Raw genomic sequence first — 17,446 nt, 5'->3', positions numbered from 1 at the left:
CAGAAGTAGGACATGACCGAATGAACTCTGCCTTTTTAGAGCTGCACTCCGGGGCTCCGAATGGGGCTGTTCCCGAATGGGGCTGCTCCCCGGAGCAGACAGCTCCACAGGGAAGGTAACTGGTGGCACAGGCATGGGAGGGAGCAGGATACGGAACGTGAGATGTGGAGCAAAGCTCTGGATTTTGCTCCCCGAGATCTGCTGCTGCCGAGCAGAGCTCTCAATCAAAGGTCCAAGAAAAGCTTGTTTGTGACTTAAAGGCTGTTCTCCTATGAGGTTCTCGGGAACTTACCAAGAGGAAAATTAAAACTTAGACTCAGGAGCACCGTGACTGGGGAGTGGAGGGAGGGAGCGCGTACACAGCGCTGGGCAGCGCTTAAGGTGGTGGTTCTTCCGTGCTGGCCGAGCAGCCCTGAACAGCCCGGAGCGCCAAGGGACAGCACCGGGCATGGCTGCGGATCCCTTCCACAGCCCTGTGCCGGCACAAGCTGCATTGGCAGCTTCCAGAGGCCCGGATGCGGGCCGAGAAAGGACGCGGGTAATGGAAACACCTTTACCCGCAGCACCGACTGCCGCCCGGCGCCTGCGCGATGGCTCCGGCCCGGCAGCGCTATGGCCGCGGCCTGGGAGCGCCGCTCCGCGCACGGCCCCTGACGGATGGCCTGGAGCCCGTGACGGATGGTTCTGGAGCCCGTGACGGATGGTTCTGGAGCCCGTGACGGATGGTTCTGGAGCAGGTGACGGATGGTCCTGGAGCAGGTGACGGCTGGCCCCGGAGCAGGTGATGCCCGGGAGCAGGGGAAGCCCCCACCTCCCCCGCCCCTGCCGGGGCAGCCCCTCGTGGGGGCCCCTCGGCCGCGCTGCCCCAGCCCCGGTGCCAGCGGCGAGGCCTCCCTGGCTCTGCGTGTCCCGGGGCGCTTTGGTCTGCGTTTTGTTATTTATTTGAAACAAACAAACAAACAACAACAACAACAAAAAAGTCTAGTCGTGATGGTGTTGTGTTTTTTGCAGTCCCTCTCCACGAAACCTTCGTGTTCTTCGGCTTTGGGACCCGTCTCTACATGCTATAGCCGTGCTCACCTGAGTACCTTTAAGAGTTACAGCGGTAACACAGGCAAGTATAAAAATGTGCATATTGGTTCTGGTCGCTGTTTTTAATGTTTTCTTAAGGGAAAAAATCGCCCTAGTGCCTTGTGTAAAATAACTTATTAGCTCTGTGAGGCTTTGCTTTACGAAGATGCTGTTGTTCAAGGGGAAGAAATTTAACCTGCAGATTTTGTGTTTGACTGTAAAATTTATTGCGTGCACAAACTGCCAGTGGGCCAGACTGTCTGGTCAAAGACATGCTAAAATGTCTGTTACAAAAATAAATTTTACAAAGCCAGAAATGTAATCTGTTTCCAGAACACCTGGTTTAACCTAGATATGGTACACACTTGACTTTTGAATGGTGAACACCCAGAGCTGATGGAATTATCTGTAGTGTAAAGATTAGATGTTTTTAAATCTTTAGGACTTGGTGGAAGAAGAGATGTCTTTACTAAATGCCAGTGAAAACTGAAATGTTTTTTGATCTGTCAACTTTGTGTACAAATGTTTGGACCTACAGTATATAGTATGTGTGACCTTTTTCTTTTTTTTTTTTTTTTAGAATAAGTGAATATTTACATCCTTCAGAATGCCCAACTCCAATGCCAAACTTCATTCTAACCACAGAGGTGGCCGAGAAGCCAGCAGACGGGAATTGGTTTCCAGATCTTTGCAGAGTGCTCAGCATTGCCTGGAGAACCAGGATTTTGGAACTGCATATGCTCACTATCTCCTGGTACTAAATCTAGCTCCTGAGTTAAAAACTGCTGTCAAAGTAAGTGCTCTTTGAATTACTTGGAATTTTATTTATTCCAATTCTCTTGAGGTCTTTATGAAATTTTTTGTGATTTTTTACATGTAACTGATTTCTGCTTTTATTGAAGACAGAATTGGAAAATAAGTAATAATTGGGATGGCCAATGATTTCTTTAATAAGCTCTGTATGAAAGGAGTTCATAGAATCTTCTTTTAGTCTTTGTTTATCAATGGCATTTCATAAAAACAGGGCCTTATTAGTATTGGAGCATGCATTAATAGATACATTAATATATACATACTCAGTAAACACTGCTGGGTGCTGATCCTCATGTGTGGGTGTCCAGGTGTATGCCAGGACACCTCCAGATGTTTTCAAGGCTCAGTTCCCTACTTCTGACAACTGTCAGCACTTCAGTGCTCTGTGCTTTATTTTCTAGGAGACATTTCAGTTTACTCTCTTTAAATGGGCAGAAGAACTGGATTCTCTGGCACGGATTCAAGATCTGTTTAACTGCTATGAACAAGCACTTGAGCTGTATCCCAGTGATGAAGTGATCTGTAACAGTATGGGAGAACATCTCTTCAGGTTTGCAGTGATGTATATTCAGTTTTTTTAAGGATCACGTTGTGAATACAAACACATTCAAATCTGTTTGTCTTAAATAGCTTAAAAAGAGTAGCCAGTGCTAAAATAAATGTTGTTAATCACAGCGAAAGTGGGAAAAAAAGCCACCATGTTTTGTTGTTGCTCAGGTCTTCTAATGCTAGAATTTTAAGACTGAAATCATGGATCATACTCCAGGTGGTTTTAGTTAGGTTTCCTTTTTGTAATTTCTTTGTTTTAAAGGAACACCTCTCTGAGCATTGTATTAAAATATATACAAATATTTGATAGATTTAGGGCTTTTTTCAGTGCTGTCTGATTTGAGATTATGCTGTAGGTATCATTAAAACTTGATTCAGATTCACAGTTTGGTTTCTTTTAATTTCTTTTTCAAAATTGACACTTAATGCAAAAGCTGGCAACTCAAAATTTGGTGATTTTGCAGGATCCAGTTCCAGTTAAATAGAGCACCCACAGTTTTATAGCATTCTCTTGAGTTTATAACATTCTCTTGAGTTGAGTATCTGTGAGACTAGATTGCAGAGCTGCTGCTGTCATGTTGATGCAGTGAATTCTTGTAAATAAAACCTATTTTACTTTGTCAAAAGATGCAGTAGTGTATGAAGGTTGGTGCACACAATGGTGTTTCTGAGTTGGGTTGGTATTTTACAGTGGTTTGATGTAAAGCTATAAATCATTCTTTTTCATAAAATAATGGTGCTGTTTCTAAAGATAATTTTTCTAACTAACACAAAATATTTCTGTTGTCTTTTAGCTGGCATAAGACCTCTTTACAGACCCTCAGATGTTCACAGCTGCATGCATATTTTCCATTTGTTTGTCACTTTTGCTCTTAGAATGGGCTTCAGAGACGAAGCAGCTGGCTATTTCCACAAAGCAGTGAAGCTCAACCCCGACTTTGCCGACGCCAAGGAGAATTTCTACCGCGTTGCAAACTGGCTGGTGGAGCGCTGGCACTTCATCATGCTCAACGATGCCCAGAGGAACCTCACCTACCTCAGGGCCATTGAGAGCGCTGTGCGCTCAGGGAGCAAATCTGTCCTGGATATCGGAACGGGAACAGGAATCTTGAGGTATGCCACAATGCACATTTCACAGGAATTTAGTAGGAAAGTATTGGTTGCCTGACAAAATTTGTCTGACAGTGGAAAAAATAACTGCTTTGATCCTTTTATGGAGACAGAAATTAAAAAAGCAAGAGAAGCTTTCAGAAGCCAGTGAGTCTGGAGTAGTATTTTTTGAACCTTTTTTCGTTATTTGTTGCAGATGCTTTTTGTGCCAGTAAGTGCTGCTGAAATTGAATTAACTCACATGGGTTTTGAAGCTGTAATGTTATTTGTCCTGTCTTTGAATATTGACTGTAAAGAGTGGTTCAGCATAGCTGAGGGAGTGTCCTTACACTAAATGTGGTGGTTTTTCTGCTGTGATAACATATCAAGGGGGTATCAACTTGTGCAATATCAGTGTTCACACAAGAGATACCAGTTAATCTAAGGATGGTTTTTAGACTTGAACTGGTAGAAATGTGAAGCAGATGTGGAGGAGGGGAAAACCCCTGATTCTTGTTTTTCAGTATGTTTGCAAAAAAGGCGGGAGCATCTTTTGTCTATGCCTGTGAATTATCCAAAACCATGTATGAACTTGCCCGTGATGTGGTGTCAGCAAATAATATGGAAAGAGAGATCAAACTTTTGCATTTGAAGTCACTTGATATAGAAATTCCAAAGCACATACCTGAAAGGTACGTTGTTGCTTTCTCTTCTGATGGTATTTTGAGTTTGCTCATCATTTCAAGAAAATAGGAAATGTCTTGTGACCTAAACAGGAAGTAACACTTCTGTGATATTGCTCAAAATGTGAGAAAGTTCTCTGTATCTTTTATGTGTTTAAGGAGCAGGAATGACAACACGTTCTTCAGATCATCCTAATTTCTATTAGTAGACCAACAATGTCATAAATTAAGGAGTTTAATTCTTTGATGGTGAGAGCTTTGGGGCATATGTAATGATATTGCAGCAACGGGGAAAAAATTAGATTACTATGTCATAAAAGTCATTTTAACACACTTTTATACTTTTAAGATCTTGTGACTCACTTCTGCAGCCTTTGAATAGGATTGAGTTACTAACATTTGATAAGTTCTGATGGTACAGGCTCATGATCTGAAATGCTGAAGCTGCTGGTTTGGGCCAATCAAGCCTTGCCTAATTGGCTTCCCTAATCAGCTGAGCTACCGTAATACATGTATCCTTTTAGTGTATATAATGAGTTACTAGATGTCAACTATTAATAAATAAATTACTGCTGTTCTGGAAGTGTTTCCTTTATTATGCCATATGTTTTCTCATTTAATTCCAGAGGACTTAAGATTTTTAGAGTTGTTAGTCTGTGTCAGAATTTTTTTATGCTTTGATTATTGTTTTGGGGGTTTTAATTCCTTTTTATACACATGCATGAGTACATAGTATTGTACAAAATACACATTCTGCAGTATCATTGGCTGTATGCCCAGGCTGAAACATCTGCCTGTTTTGGCTAGATTCTTCCCACACAACTTATTTATAAATGCTGAGCAAGAAGCTTTACAGTAAATTCTTGCTCAATATTTGCTCTCTTTTATCTGCATCTTCAATAACTTCTGACAACAATTCAAAACACATAATTTTTTGGAAGAGTTAAATTGTCCACATGTACTGAAACTCTTGGTAAAAGTTTTGCTCTGAGCTCATACTGGTATGGTAGGTTTTTTTTCTTTAAAAGAATGATTGATTGTTGACTGGAGTGTTTGTTACACATCATATTTTCTTGTCTAGAGTTTCCTTGGTTGTCACAGAAACAGTCGATGCTGGCTTATTTGGAGAAGGAATTGTGGAGAGCTTGATACATGCTTGGGAACATCTGCTTTTACAACCAAAGGTAGGTGATGTGGGTACCTGTGCATGTGCACACATTGCAGACATATGGGAATGAAAAACAGTTGTCTTCTAAATACTTCATTCCTTTTGGTATGCTAAAAATGAATGATCTGGGCTTGCTCCATGAATTTGATTTTGATGAGTGGCAGTGAGGCAGAACTTTCACTGTACTTTGTGAGCTCTGTGTTCTGAGTAAACATATATTTGCAGAGCATGTTTCCCTGATGTAACCTTCCTTCATCACAGATGTTTCACTCTTAATCACTGTTCATTCATTTATTTTAAATCTTTTTTATCCCACATCTTAGTAAGTGACAGCAGAAGGGTTTGTGTGGATTTTAAATGTACAGCCAGTCTAGGCAGAAAATGCTGAATTATGGTAGAGTTACTTCTCATTGTAACATTTGGGAACACTCAGTTATAATTTGGTAAAAAAATTAATTCATTTTTGCTGATTTGAACCTATTTGGAAGACTGAGCAATTCCACTGGGTTTCAGATTTTACGTTATATTTTGTGGGTTTGCTAGTACATTAAGCAAATTAATATGACAAGGAGTCTTACGTAGCCTAATCTCTGTTAAACTATTATTCATCCTAATGGAAGGACTTCTCTGTATTTTGTCCTCACCTTGATTCCAGCTCATTTAAAAAAAAAAGTTTTAGCTGGCTGAAACTTTCTGTTTTGTACTGAGTTGAAACAGATGACCTCTAGTGTTAAGTACAGGAATGATGCATAATGGAAAAGTCCTCGAATGTTTCACTGTAGTCTAACAGTATTTTTCAATCTGCATTTTGTTAAGAGTTGCACAGAAGAAGTAGTAGACTGAAGAGTAAAGCTGATGCCTGGTTTTATTGAGACAATGTATTTAAAAAAGTCCTTTAATGGTCAACAGAATGCCAAAGAGTAGCGACTTTACCAGTCACTAAGAACTTAGCAATGTTTTGACTGTCACTTGAATGGCTCACTGTGATGTAATTTAGGCTTTTCAGTAATAGTAGAAGTAAGCCATTGTCTCATTGCATGTTGTTGTTCATGTTTTCACAGCCTAAAACCCAAGACATTAGTGCTGGAGACTATGGCAGAGTTATTCCTGCAAGTGCTACAATATTTGGGATGGCAGTGGAATGCAAAGAGATACGTAGACATCACAGGTGTGTTTAAACTCTAGCACAGCTTGAACGCACATTTTTTAATTGGGAAGAGAGACTGGTTGTTTTTATTAACCATATTAACTTTACTCTTTATTTTTTGAATGGCTCATTATCTGTTTAACGAAAAAGATTTCTGCTCTCACCATCCCCACCCCTTTTCCAGGATGTCTTTTTTTTTTTTTGCCCCACCTCCCTACCCCTTTGGGGTTCAGATTTTCTGACCCTACAGTAATGCTGAAATACCTGCCTCTTAACACATGCTGAAGAAATTTAATTCCTTCATAGTAAAATTACTTCTCGATTTCTGAATTGGAGATTCTTGGATTAACGCTTGGCCCTTATCCTCATTTTACCCTCTTTATAATCTGCTCCGTACATCACTTCAGGATCTAACCCTGGATCTAACCCCTGTAAAGCCTAAGTGTTGATAACCCCAGCTGTCTTTATCTGTCTGAATGTCCTTTGCCTAATTCTGAACTGGCATACAGTAGAGTTTCTTTGCTGAGACCAGTTCTGACTGTGTATCAATTACTTTCGTATTTATTCCAATCTTTTAGAACATTATCGCTGTATGGAGACAGTCTCTGTCTGAGAGGTTTGGACTTGGGGTATTTTGTTTAGGATTAATATTGTTGTAGATTGGAGAAAATATTGACTTCTAGAGGAGCTCCAGTGCACTGGATGAAAAGCAGCCGGGCTGCATCAGTGATTTCTCTAATGCAGTAGACCTGGACAGTGGCCAGAAGAGAAAGAAGTTCCTGTGGTAGATGGTCACAATATAGTTTCTTTTATAAGTTAATTATTCATCAGTTAGAAGAGGTTTTGCCTTGAAACTGGGCATTGACCATTACTTACAAAATTTAAATACAATGAAAGTTAATTTGCTATTAACTTTGGATTGTTGAATTGATGTTCCATTTTAATAGCTTAAGGTCAGGTGATTAGCAGGACTGAAGTGATTATCACAAATTAATTATATGCTGTAGGAAAAAAAGTCACTTTTAAATTTCTTGCCTTTATAGTTTGAGATCCCTTTTTGCTCCAGTAAGAATATTTGAGATTATTTTAACAAGTCCTGTTTTTATGTAAAACACTTGCCTGTTCTCAGATTTAAACTACTCTGATGTTCATACCTTCACATTTCCTCAGGTGTTTTCACAATCAACAGGAGAGCTTTGGGGTTTGGATGGTTTTTTCTGAGCAGGAGGCCTAGTGAAATAGCAGTGTAGAAATATCTCTTTTCTCATGATTTTTATATAATCTAGCACAGTTTCTGCCTTGAACAATTAATACAACTTTTCTTCGAACTTTTCCTCGTGCTTTAATTTTTTTTCCGTTGTTAGAAGTAGACAGAGAGCCCAGAATTGAATGAATACAAGATTTTTTTTTCCTGAAGTAAGAGTGTGTTTAATTTATCATCAAACGCTGATTCATCTTGCTGAGAGAGAATCAGCAATTGTTGATAATCAGTCAATTGTTGATAATCTTGCATATCACAGCCATCTCTCTGTGCCTGATCTGATCTTCTACTTTGTATTCTGTCCCATTCTTTCTAAGTTATGCTTCATTGCTTGTGCTCTGATTGGTATTGGGGTTTTTTTCCTAAGATATAGTGAAGTTCTTAATATGTATTGGGCTTTTTTTTAGTTTCTGGTGACAGCATTCAGTTCTGATTCTTGAAAGTGAGGTGCATTTTCTGTGCTTTAGAGCTGCTCTGAACATGACAAAAACCCCACAGAATTGTTTTAGTGTTTTTTAACTTCTCTATTCTAACACTCTGTACTTTTAAAACAATTAGTCAGCCTAGGGAGAATTTCCTTTAGGTTTTTGGTCAAATTACTTGGAATTTAATTTCTCCTCTGTTTGCCTTTACTCCCAGAGTGGGAATGCAAGAAGTTGCTGGTGTATGCTTGTCCAATTCAGTGCAGTTCTTCAGTCCCACATATGCTGCTGCTGGCTCAGAGGAAACTGTGGAGCCCTACACCACCGAGAAGCTCAGTCGGATTCCTGGGGGTTACAGAGCCCTCACAGAGCCCTGTCAAGTTATGACAGTAGATTTCAACGATCTGCAGGTAATGATTTTTCTTACTCCCTTCTTAAGTAATCTTTTTATAGTAGTGAAAGTCCCATATGTCATTTGGTTTTGGGTTCAACTTCAGAACAGTTCACAAGAGCAAAGTTGGCAGGGCTGCTCTGAAATCCTCTGCTGGTTTTGATGCTTGTCTGGTTGTGTGGTGATGTGATTCCTCAGATGACAGTCTGTATTGTTTTTGAAAGTGGAGTTTTTTTGTTTATTGGGCAGAGCCCAAGAACTTCATAAACTACCTCACCATAAGACCAAACAGCTGCCAGCCTCAGCACAGGAAGGGGAAGGAAGGATTTATGTAGTTGTGGAGCTGACTTAGTTTATCTCTCTAAAGTCAGTCTTCACAAAGCTCCTGAAGTCAGGAGAAAGGCTGTATTTTTCCATCTGGCATAAAAATGTAAATGGTATTGGGTAAATGTTAAGATGAAGAAATTATTCTATTCAACCATTTGATTCCACACTTCAGCTCCTTTGTATCTTAGGGTATTTCTGTAATAGGGCATTCTAAAATCTAGTCTAAAATTTAGCACAAAATACATTTGTATGTGTATGCTGAATAGGCCTGAACTGGAAAGCAAGGAGCTCAGCCCCTGCAGCTGAGCTTGCTAAAAAGATGATACAGCTGATCTCTGGTGTGCTTCTTGCTCATTGACCTGTGGTGAGGAGCTGGCATTGAGTCAGAGCTTAAAATAGATTCTGTTATATAAATGAAATTATTCTTGGCTGCTGCTTGGCCAGGAGTTGCAGTTTCTGAATCAATAGCCTTTCCTAGTTGGCTTGTCTGACATCCTGAGATGAAAAATGAAATAAGACAAGGCTCTTCAGTATACTATTGGGAGAAATCTCTGTGACCTAATGTTGCTTCTGCTTCCAGCGTCAATAAGAAACTATTGCTCTCATCTGAGAGATGTCTGCTCTTAAGCATCTGCCTGCTGGCAAACATGTAAAGATAATTTTAAAGAGTAAAGAACAGTGTTATTCTTTAAATCATGTTTCAGAAGTGCTCCTTTGAAGTTTTGGTTAGACTAATGGAGTGATCCTGTCATGAACTGTTAAGATATTGTAAGTAAAAAGGAAGAAGCGCCTCTGTTATGAATCACTGATGTGGTTGGGAATCCTTTGTTACTGTTTGTTGTTACTTTGTCACTGGGCAAATGTGGCAGTTCCAAACACTGGTAGGTTACTTTCAGCATGGATTTTTGTTTTGGGGGTTTTTTTATGTGTTGTATCATGGCCACACCTGGATGTTCAATCAATGCAGCTAAAAATGAGAAAAAAATTCTTTGTTCCTATTGTAATTAGAAAAAATTCTCCTAAACTTAAAAACAGTAGCAGGATTACCAACTAAGAACAGAAATTCAGGTAAGAAATCACTTAGCACTAGTAAGGTAATTTCATAAGACCTATTTTCTAAACTACTGTTTCAAAGAATTAGAGGGATGTTGCATTTATTCTGCTTGTGCTGTCTAGGCCTAAACTGACAGAACTGAGAAGAAGGCTTAAAATACAGTACAACCGTGTTTTTCAAACTGAGCTATAGGAGCTATCAAAGACATCAGTACAGCTCAGAGAAATAATAAGTCAAAATCCACAAATAATAATAATTTCAAAAAAGCAGCTGCTTTATGGTGATTACTTTATGACTGCTGTTATTAGCAGCAGCAGCTCAGTCCCTCCCAGGCAGGGGAATGAGGTGTGGCTGTAATTACATTGCGCCCAGCCGGGTGCTCCTGTGTGCTGTTTGTTGGCAGCAGATCAGTGCCACTGGCAGGGGAAGTGTTTACCTCTGCAGCCAGTAATTAAAGCTCAGTCTCACTTTCAGGCCCTAAAGGAACTCTGCTTTTGCCAACAGTTACAGATTTTGGCTCTTCCTAATCCTTCATGAGAAGTTGTGGTGTGGAATATGTGAGAAATTGTGGATCAAGACATAGGAAATTCAATCACTGCATTTTTGCTGTAGATTTTCCTTCTGTTTGTAGGTCTTTCTCATTCAGAGGACATGTGTGGCATTAAATAATTTTGGGGTTTTACTGCCTATTCCTGTGTCATTGCTTTATTTCCTTTGCTCTCTCTTAACAAGACTACTTGATAAATTGCCATCCTGATGTGCTACGGCTGTTTAAGTTTGTAATTGGCATAAATAAGAGAAGAAGGTTTATAAAATGGCAAATGTGAGAAATAAGTATGGGTTAAGCAGCATGGCAGAGAGCAGGGAATGCTCAAATAAGCCTTCAAATGAGTTTTTAAGTGATGGCAATGTAACACTGCAGTTACTAGAACCCCCTGGGTGAAAACCTTGGGCCTGCAGCTGATGAGGAATAACCAGGAAGAATACTTCTAATATCAAATACACTTCTGTACCTCTCCAAATTGCCAGAAACCAAGAACCAGATGCATGCTTGTGCTCTTGCTGTCTTATTTGAAGGGGCTTGATGCCAGCAAAGCTTCAACTGACTACTCTTTCCTTCACTAGCTGAGGAGACACCAAAAGGATGCCTGGCAGCAGAGCTCTTCTACTGAAGAGCAGTGACATCTTACTGTGAACTTTGTTATCATTTGGTAATTTTAACTTGCCCATTGCTCAGCCATCTCAGTTGTGAGAAGAGGGATAGACAAGCTCTTGGAGAGCACAGAATGAAGAGGGAAGAATAAGAAACCCAGCATGTGACAGCTAGTCCTGTCCTCAGAGCAGGACATGAACTTTTCTTTTGCCATGTGTATTTTAAGATTGAAATGTACAGAGAACAAGTGTTGACATAAGCAGATCAGGAAGTTGATGAATGTTTTGGAAGGGGTGTTACTAAGCAGAATGGCTGTGACTGAGAGAACCTTTGGTCCCTTGTGCTTGACCTCCTGTTAATTGGTTTATGCTGAACTAAAACATTAGTGCTGGTCCTTTTGTGCTTGTGAATGTTGGTAGCAGAAAGTAATTCCTGAGAAAAATAAATTGTACATGGAAAAAGACTTTATTCCTGTTACATATTCAAAACTTTGTAGAGTATTGGGGAATTTATAAATGATTCCTTTAGGATAGACCTTTAGGTCTTCCCAGTAGTGAGATTGTACATGCCTGAGGTTTTACACAAGGCATAGATAGCCCAAATAGCAGATAAAACACCCTCAAAGATGTTTGACTTCCTGTTTTTCAAATGAGTCTGCAAGCCTGTGTTTGAGCAAATTCACAGTACACAGTATTTCTAGAACTGAGTGAACACAGGTTTTAAGTGAAACATGTGCCTGAGCATTGGCTTGAGTTCAGCCAAAAGCCTGACTCTGTTTTTATTCACTCTGTAAGGCAAGCCCTGCCAGTCTGAAGTCTTTCTTGCAGTTTTCAGTGGGTTTAAATGTGTGTTCTTAGATGTTTGCATGTTTGCTTCTCACGGATGCGGGCTGTCCATGAGGGAAATGGCTCTTGCATGTGGGAAGACAGTTCCTATGCTAATGACTACTAATGATGGTAATTGGTATTGCAGAGGCTTGGTAACTTTGTTTCTGTTGGGTGCCCTCATGGATTGGTGCAGAAATTTTGGACGATTTAGTTTAATGTAACCAATTTTTATTTATGGAAATAAACTCCCCCATTTTTTTTCTCTTTCTGCTTTGGTCAGGAGCTGAAAAGTCTGGCAGCTAGAAAGCCCTGGAAGCTCAGCCTGCCAGTCACTGAAGGGGGAATACTGGATGCTGTTGTGGTGTGGTTTGTACTGCAGCTTGATGAAGAGCATTCTCTCTCTACAAGTCCCAGTGAGGAAACTTGCTGGGAACAGGCTGTGTATCCTGTGCAGGGCCTCCTTGGTATGTCCTGTGGGTTTGCTTGTTGTGTTACATTAACTTGGTTTCATTTTGGGCTTTTTTTTTCATTTTGATAAGTTAGCTTATCTCAGAGATTAGAAAGTCTAAATAGGACTGGAAGTTCAACAGCAAGTAGCTGAGAGGTGGTTCCTGATCATGTTTCTGGTCTGTAGAGCACAGTCTCTTCATCAGGGCTTGTTTGTGGGACTTTGCTGTTAAGCAGATGAGGTCTGGGAGAAAGCTTTTCATGAAGTTGGGGTTTTTTTCTGTACTGAATTTAATGCATTGTGGAGCATCTCCAAAAAGTGGGGCTACTGACTGGCTCACTAGCAACATAGGAGAGGAAGGGGGGGCAAGGTGAGGTAGGAATTGCTGCTGCCACAAAACCAAAACTAAACATTCCTACCTACCCCTTGCCCCATGTGGGATTCAACTTGAATACCCTCCACGTACAGGCATTGGCAGTGTAATTTTTAACAGTGTCTACTCTCTATCCACCCACCTTTTATTTTCCTGTTTCCTAGAATCTTAGAATATCTCAAGCTGGAAGGGACCCATAAGGATCATAGAGTCTAGCTTCCTGCTTCTTGCAGGACTACCTAAAATTAAATCACCTGTCTAAGAGCATTATCCAGGTGCTCCTTGCACTCTGGCAGGCATGCTGCTGTGACTACTACCCTGGGGGACCCATTCCAGTGACTGATAATCCTGTGGGTGTAGCACCTTTTCTGAATGTCCCATCTGAACTTCCCTGATGCAGCTTCTTTCCATTTCCTCACGTGGTGTCTCTGAGAGATCAGCACCTTCCCCTCCACTGCCACCCTTGAGGGGGTTCTAGACTGTGATGAGATCTTCCCTCAGCCTGCTCTTCTCCAGGCTGAACAAAACAAGTGCCCTCAGCTGCTCTTTATAAGCCTTGCCCCTGAGGCCTTTCTCTATCTTGGTCAGCCTGCTCTGCACGCACTCTGATGGTTTGATCTCCTCATACTGTGGCACAGATACAAACAAATGAGATATTGGGGTGGGTGGGTTGGTTTGTTTGTTTGCTAAAAGCACCATAAGGCTCTTCCGTGATGTGTCTGTAACTGACACGACTTTTTAATGCTCTTTTGCCAAGATTATTCTGTGAAGACTGGAGATACTGTGATGATGGAAGTTTGCTGCCAAGACTGCTACTTGAAGATCCAGAAGATTTCTTCTTTGCCTTCAGAGTGTGGGATGGATTTCAGTGACAGAGAGGATACACTGAGTTTGGGCAATGAGGCTGAATTATGTAATGCTCTGGCTGGACTTCAGACAAGCACCAAACAGGATGGCAGCACTCCAGTGTGTGTGCTGGAATCCACAGAAATAGCCCTGCTGAATGACATAGCTTACCACGAATGCTTTAAAGCTGCCATGAGCAAAGTGCTGCTGTCATTAAATCCAAGTAAGGACTTGCACTCCATGGACGTTGATGGACATGGCAGTGGGATAAACCTCCAAGAGAATCAAACCACGAGCTCTCTAGGTGTGGATCCTGATGCTTTGTACATTTTAGATGTATCTGAAGGCTTCTCCATCCTGCCAATTATAGCTGGCAAGCTTGGGCCAGTTAGAGCCTACAGTTCTGTTGAGAAAGATCAGCATCAGGCAGCACTTCATGTCATTGCAGAAGCAAACCATTTCCCTAAGGAAACATTAGAGTTTTGGCTCAGCCACTTAGAAGAAGAAAGTGTGGTGCTACAGAGACCCAAATCAGACAAATTGTGGAGTATTATTATCTTGGATGTTATAGAGACATCAGGTTTAATCCAGCAGGAAGTGATGGAAAAGGCTGCAATATCCAGGTACAGTATAAAAGGACAAAAATATTCCTAGGAATCTGTAATTACCTGAAAAATTTTAAGAATATTCCTTGTAACGATGTAATTACTGTTATGTTTCTTCTGTAGAAAAAGGGTTTTTCCTTGGATTGAACCTCCCAGTGTTTCTGGCATGACCATTGTATACATTTTTTTTAAAGCATCAAGATTTCACCATCTCAGATTCCTTTTTTTTTTTTAATAGAATAAAAGAATATGGATGATCATATTCCTTGGTCTGTCAGAAGGGTGCAGGATAACAAAGAATAACCAAGGTAGCTTTTAGTCCAAGTTTAGTAAAGCCCAGATTCATGTACATGTCAAACGGTTGTCAGAACAAACTGGTCCTGCTAAAAGACAAACCCGTGGTGTGAGAACAGCCAGGGAGGCAGCAGCAAAGCTGCTCTTCCTCACAGCAGGAGGAGTGGGAAGGAAGGCAGAGAAGAAGTAAAATAATGGAAATGGGTAACTAAGTGTGAAATAGATTTATCCCCTTCTGTGGGCCTAGGGAAACCTTACTGTTAACCTTTGTGTTTAGTGATGGCACATTATGCCTAGGAGCACTTGACTTCAGAGCAAGAACTAGTGTGCCTTTCTTAAATGTATTTACTCTTCTTTTATTACTGTTGATTGATCAGCTTTACAGGTGAAATCCCTCTTATTTTACAGGTGTTTGCTTCACAGTGGAGGGAAGATTTTCCCACAGTATGTGTTGGTATATGGGGTGCTTGTAGAATCAGAGTCTCTGTTGCTGGAGAGTGCTGTTCAAGGAACAGAACCAACCCTGGGGTTTAATATAGCCCCTTTCATCAACCAGTTCAAGGTAGGAAGCTGGTGGGTGGCTTCCAGGCATGGTTTCAAAGCTGCAGCTGTTTAGCTGTTTAGATTTGGTGTGAACTAGGAAAAAACACTGTTGAGGTTTTTGTGACCACACAGGGACCTTGAGATAAAATAAAATGGGTGATGTTTGTTTTAGAACTGGCATGGAAGTTTTGTCCCCGTTACTGTACAGAAGAATGACTGTGCAGTTACTGTTCCCAGGCAACTATATTCCAGTGTTTCAAAAGGGATTAGAGGGCTGTATTTTGCCTTTTGTCTATCTCTGATAGCCATTCCAGTAATTCCTGGCAACTTTAGTGTTATGATTAAGTTTACTACCTTTTCCCTTTGTAATGGCTGTTGCTGCTTGAAGTTCTGGTCTATACTTTCAGGTACCTGTTCGTGTGTATTTGGATCTCTCCACATTACCCTGTGTACCCTTGAGCAAGCCAGCAGAGCTTTTAAGGCTGGATCTCATGAGCCCTCTGCTGAACAGCCCCAGCAGAGAAGTGAAGGTGAGTTCTGGGGCCAAAAGTGCATTTAACTACTCTTCTGCAGAGCTGTTTCTTAATTGCTCCTGTGGGCTAAACATTTCAATACAGAATTTGCCTACAGGTGTGTCTGAAAAGGATTGAAATGGTTTGAACTACTTCCTTTTCAAAGAACAAAGTAGTATAACTGATCATTATTTTAAATACTTTTAGGTACAAATTTGTAAGTCCGGCCAGGTCACTGCCATTCCCTTCTGGTATCACATCCATCTAGATGAAGACCATAGCTTGGACACATCTGATGAGTCCTCACACTGGAAACAAGCTGCAGTTGTTCTGGATGAGCCCATCCCAGTTCAGGCTGGAGATGAACTTGTACTTGATGTCCAACACCATAAAAGCAATATCAGCATTACAGTTAAAAGGTGAAGAATGTCCTGCGTGATTTGTGCTTAATTACCTATGCATAAACTGAATGTTCAGAATAACACTGCTGTTACTTTGTAATAAAGTCTAAACTTTATTTACTGATGAAAAAGGCTGATTTGTTGCTGTAATAAGAGATACTTAGGTTCCACAGGTGGACTAGAATTTGTACTGTAAGGGTATCCTACCAAGCTAGAGGAGGTATTGTCTTCACTGCAGCACAAACCTGATTGCTGGCTCGTGTAGTGACTGCAGCACTGGGACAGAGTTCTGCTACCAGCTCAGCTGTAGTGAGAGAAAAAAAGCACCCAGATACCTGTACCAGCAATAAACAGCTGTGGCTGTTTGGGACAGAGTCCTTGTTTCTCAGACTGTGATTCAACTTCTCAGTTGCCGGAGCCTCCTACATCAGTGTATTGAGATGTTCCCCTTGTGGGAGGTCTGAACAGCATTCCAGCTGCAGTATCACAAATTAGTGCTGCACACAGAGCATTCTAAAAAGCTGTAAAGGAGTGCTGTTGGGTAACTCAAGCTATACAATGGAAGGTAAAACTGGTAAACTTTTTAGAATCCCCCAGAAAATTTTTTCTAGGAATACAATGGGAATTAACTTATCTGTAGAAAGTTGTATAAAATACATCTGTCTCTGCAGTGCTCCCGACGATCTTCTACAGCATTACATCTTGGTGTAATGCAGGTAACCAGTTCCTCCTCCTAAATTTGTATACAAATGGAAGACTAATAAAAGGTTTGCACTCAGGACTGATTCTGCCTCTGCAGAGAGGAGGAAGAGTGTTACCAAGATTTTTCTGTAGCTAAGCTTTTTACTGTGCAGTCTGTTTAATGGAGAAGAGGCAATTCTGTGATCTTGGCTTAACAGCAGCCAGTATAATGAGCCATCCAAAAATGATTCTTCTATAAGTTCTGGGGCTGCTGGAGTCATGATATACTCTTCATTAAGTCAAACACTTCAGATAGTTTAACTTATTTCTATATATCAATTTTTGTAAAGTCCACTCAGTTTAACTTCAGGGGCTGTTAGAGATGGAGTTGTCCCAGCCTCAGCTGAACCTGCACCCAAGAAATTGCTGTAATAAAGCTGCTTTTGGATGGGTGGAGGAAACGTCTCCATTTTATTTTTTTCCAAAGTAGAGGCACCAAGTAATGTTTTCTGAAGATAAAGTAACTGGATACCATCCTTTATCCAAGGGGTACAATGTATAATGAAATGCAAGTGAGTTAGAGTAGGATAGAGGCTTTTGATACTACAAAAAATCCAGTGTTTCTTAAACACAAAACCATGATCCTTAAATTTTAAGTTAGTTTGACACAACTAAACCTGGCAGGTACGTGGTGATTTCACCAGAGTGCAGTTGTATAGAAAAGTGTTTAGGTTTCTTGTGCAAGAAGACCTCTGATAAAAACAAAAACCTTACAGAGTAGGTTAGGT

General features: G+C 40.7%; 1 protein-coding gene across 4 annotated transcripts; it reads left to right on the top strand.

The window, feature by feature from the left end:
- Positions 1-602: 602 nt before the first annotated feature.
- PRMT9 (protein arginine methyltransferase 9) lies at positions 603-16,106 on the top strand. 4 transcript variants are annotated; one of them, XM_030948224.1, is made up of 14 exons: positions 603-759; positions 1,012-1,114; positions 1,652-1,864; positions 2,286-2,434; positions 3,310-3,546; positions 4,047-4,214; positions 5,287-5,389; positions 6,435-6,541; positions 8,421-8,613; positions 12,236-12,419; positions 13,534-14,245; positions 14,930-15,083; positions 15,472-15,594; positions 15,784-16,106. In XM_030948224.1, exons 3-14 carry the CDS (start codon positions 1,679-1,681, stop codon positions 15,997-15,999), a joined length of 2,532 nt encoding a protein of 843 aa, XP_030804084.1. In that variant the 5' UTR covers positions 603-759; positions 1,012-1,114; positions 1,652-1,678; the 3' UTR covers positions 16,000-16,106. The 4 variants fall into 4 exon arrangements, with proteins under 4 accessions (XP_030804084.1, XP_030804083.1, XP_030804086.1 ...); XM_030948223.1 differs by having other exon boundaries at positions 603-781; XM_030948225.1 differs by having other exon boundaries at positions 629-737.
- The last annotated feature ends 1,340 nt before the right edge of the window (positions 16,107-17,446 follow it).

Source organism: Camarhynchus parvulus, chromosome 4, assembly GCF_901933205.1.
Source record: "Camarhynchus parvulus chromosome 4, STF_HiC, whole genome shotgun sequence".
Taxonomy (NCBI): domain Eukaryota; kingdom Metazoa; phylum Chordata; class Aves; order Passeriformes; family Thraupidae; genus Camarhynchus; species Camarhynchus parvulus.
This window is presented reverse-complemented; position numbering and strand designations above follow the sequence as displayed.